Source organism: Egretta garzetta, unplaced genomic scaffold, assembly GCF_000687185.1.
Source record: "Egretta garzetta isolate BGI_Z169 unplaced genomic scaffold, ASM68718v1 scaffold126, whole genome shotgun sequence".
Taxonomy (NCBI): Eukaryota; Metazoa; Chordata; class Aves; order Pelecaniformes; family Ardeidae; genus Egretta; species Egretta garzetta.
In genome coordinates, this window is record NW_009260128.1 from 1,767,578 (window position 1) to 1,770,998 (window position 3,421).

Below are 3,421 nucleotides of genomic sequence, written 5' to 3' on the forward strand. Positions count from 1 at the left end.
CTGCTGAATGCCAGTTCTGTTTATTGCTTAATATTAAAAATCATGATGCTTCATTTTAATGCTAACATTTTATTTGAAAGACAAAAAAAATAATCCCCAAACCTTGCCAGTTTATATTTTACAATTTTTTTTAAAGAAACAAAAGCAGTTGTATCATGAAACAAATCTTTTCAACATGAACTTGCATTGAACAATTGCAGTATATCCACAAGTAAATAACTGACAGTCTGGACTAAGCAAGAAATACAAGGTCACCTTTTTTTTTTTCTACTTGTTAATGTCAATGTCAGAATTTTCTTTAAAAAACCCCATAACATTTCAGAAGCTGCTCACAAAATGAACTGCAAAATGGTATTTATATGAAGCACTATTTATAAGAAAAGCAAAACACTGACAGTGACAATATTTTTTTCAAAAAATGTACATTTCTTATGTAGGACTCTCGTCTAAAATTAAGGGGAAGTTACAGGCATCAAGTTCTTCTTCCCGAATATGTATAACCAAGAATTTTCTGAAGTGTAGCTTTTCTGAGCTCTTCTTTAGGGAAAGTCCTATGTGATACCATGAAAGAGTAAGCTACTATGAAAAATTTGATGTTAGCTGCAAAAAATACTTATTTTGATGACATATTTTTAGCCAGGGGTATTTTAAAGTGAGATTCTAGAAAGCAAAATATCACCTGTTCTTCTTTAAAATGGAGAAGGGCACCGATTAGTTTGTAAGCTTACCTGTTCACCTTGTTATTGTGGGGTTTGTATTTTTTGCTTATTTATCTGCTCACAAAAGGTACATGTAAGTGGAATCATTTTACTCCTCTGATTATGTTAGACAAAGATGACAGAAGGCAGGGAATTACCCTGAGATAAAACAACATTTAAAAAGAAGTAACAACAAAGCAAGCAGTGAACAGAACAATACCTACTTTTTTTTTTCTTTTTTTTTTTGGGGGGGGGGGAGACCTGGTGACGGGAATATCCCGTAATTGTCAGGGAGACAAAGATGTTGCAGATTTTGTGGAAAGGCTGTTTTGTCCCATGTGTCGCCCTTAAAGCCTGTGAGGGCGCCTTTTTATCCTCTTTTGTACCCTAATATGCTTGTTTTATAATAATCCAAGATAATAATTCTTAGAGCTATCGTAACAAGATTGTACTACCCTTTTCAGTGAACTCCTAGCAGCTGACCTTCACCTCCCGCAGGGTGCATATTTGTTACCTGGCCAGGAGGATGCTGTATTAAGAAGGTCTTACAGACAACATTCCAGGAACACAGTGCCTCCATGGATCTGGTAATTTCCAGCTTTGCCCTGCATCAAGCCTAGGAGATGAAGCTCTTCATGCTTCTTCTACTTTGTTATCATGCCTCAGGCCTTGAATTACTTGTGAGCCACCCTCTGTATAAATGACCATGCTTGTTAACGGTTCTCCTGCTCTATCAGGGGATAAAGCTTCTGTTTTTATAGCAGTGCCAGCCTGCAAAATTTCTTGAGACCCAGCTGTCTCTATCACAGCATGTGAATACACACCAGGCTCATCCTGCATGTCTGGTGGCAATTCTGTGACGATGTAGTGGGTTGCACCTTCAGAGAAGTCGCCATCAGAACCCTGAACCATGGCTTGAGCTAGTTCTTCTGTGACAATGATCTGTGATATCTCCCCATCCGACTCAACTAAATCCATGTGCTCACTCTGGACACTGAGCGCGTGGCTACCAGCTTCCTGCATAATTATCTGGGAGCCTTCTCTAGCTACCATATGCACAGTCCCTTCCTCATTTACAATGACCTGAGTGACACCTTCTTTCATCAGCTGGTCGGCTGCAGCCGTATCACATACAGCAAACTGTAATACTCCTTGGACCATTTTCTTGAAGGCAGCCTGAGCTCTCTCCTGAGATGCAATTATAGCCGATGGGTGCATGACCCGCGTCACTACTTCCATAGGTTCGGTATCTTCCCGAGTCTCTTGAACTTCATGGAACATTTGTATTTCTCCTCCCTCTGCATCATCAGGAACGCTGGGCGTCTCTGGGTTTGGCATTTGCAAGAAATCTTTGTGACTAGACCTGCATCTGTCAAGGAGTCCGGGTTTGTTTTCCACTTCACCCAGCTCCGTTACAGCACAAAGCAGAGCATCTAATGCCGAGGAGGAGTCTGGAGGATGGACTGTAGCTTCAGAAGCCTCTAAAACTTCTTGTCGCATTATCTGCTGCAGTACAGTGCTACTGGAGTCAGGAACTGCATCTATTTGAACGGCCTCCTCCATATCAGTTCCTGTTCCCTCCACCAGCACCACCTGTGTTGCACCATCTGCTAACTGCTCGGTAAGTATCTGCCCTGGAACCATGCTACTCATGTGAGAGCCGTTTTGATTTGTAGCTATGACTTGCCCGTCTTCTGTAATGTGGACCACCCTGGCCATCTGACCAGCCATGGCTAGAGTCTGAAGGGTAGCCGCTGCTGTTTCTTCCACAGAGGCATCAATTGCAAAGTCGCCATCGTATCCCTGGATAATAATAACTTGCTGAACTTCTTCAGGTGACTGTGGCTGTCTTCTGCTGCCCCGAAAGACCTTCTCTTTAACTGGAGAAACCTCTCCCAGTGCTGCCGCAGTGAAAGGACTCGTAGTTTCCACAAAGGTTGCTCCTTGCCCCTTCAGTCGGCACTCATAGGACTTGGACACAATGCCTACGAGATAAAATATGCTGTTAACATGGTATCATGGCAAATATCAGTTCATTACTTTAACAAATTGTAGCTTAAATGGAAAGAAATTCCTTGACAATTTTTAGATTTCACTGGCAGAAAACACAGATAAAATGAGCGAGTGAACAAAAACAATTTGCATGTTTTCTAAATAACATATTTACAGGTTGAAATAATTGCTGAGTTTAACAATTCTGCAGCCTATTAACAATTTAAATGTGTTTTTTAAAATATGTTGTATAAAAAAGCCCAGATAAATACAGTATACAGTTAAAAGCCATTAACACATCCTTTATAGGAGATCCTATCGGTGATATTTCGGTACTTCAGTGTATTGGGTTTGCATGGCAAGATTTTGGTAGCGGGGGGGGCTACAGGGGTGGCTTGTGTGAGGAGCCGCCAGAAGCTTCTCCTGCGCCTCACAGAGCCAATGCCATCCAAGATAGACTTGCCTCTGGCCTAGGCTGAGCCCATCAGTGATGGTGGTAGTGCCTCTGGGCTGGGATAACATATTTAAGAAGGGAAAAAAGACCTGCACAACAGCAATTGCAGCCAGAGAGAGGGGTGAGAACATGTGAGAGGCGCAGCCCTGCAGCCCCCCAGGCCGGTGCGGCAGGAGGGCAGGAGGGGCTCCAGGCGCTGGAGCAGAGATTCCCCTGCAGCCCCTGGGGCAGCCCATGGTGGGGCAGGCTGTGCCCCTGCAGCCCAGGGAGGCCCACG

The 3,421-nt window shown here is 43.3% G+C and overlaps 1 protein-coding gene across 1 annotated transcript in view; it reads right to left on the bottom strand.

Annotated features, from left to right (window-relative positions):
* Nucleotides 1–1,077: 1,077 nt before the first annotated feature.
* Nucleotides 1,078–3,421, bottom strand: part of ZNF407 (zinc finger protein 407) — a 330,523-nt gene continuing 328,179 nt past the window's right edge. Inside the window, exon 10 of the mRNA XM_035896932.1 lies at nt 1,078–2,683. Coding sequence (XP_035752825.1) covers nt 1,332–2,683 — 1,352 coding nt within the window. The 3' untranslated portion in view covers nt 1,078–1,331. The remainder of the gene's footprint in view (nt 2,684–3,421) is intronic.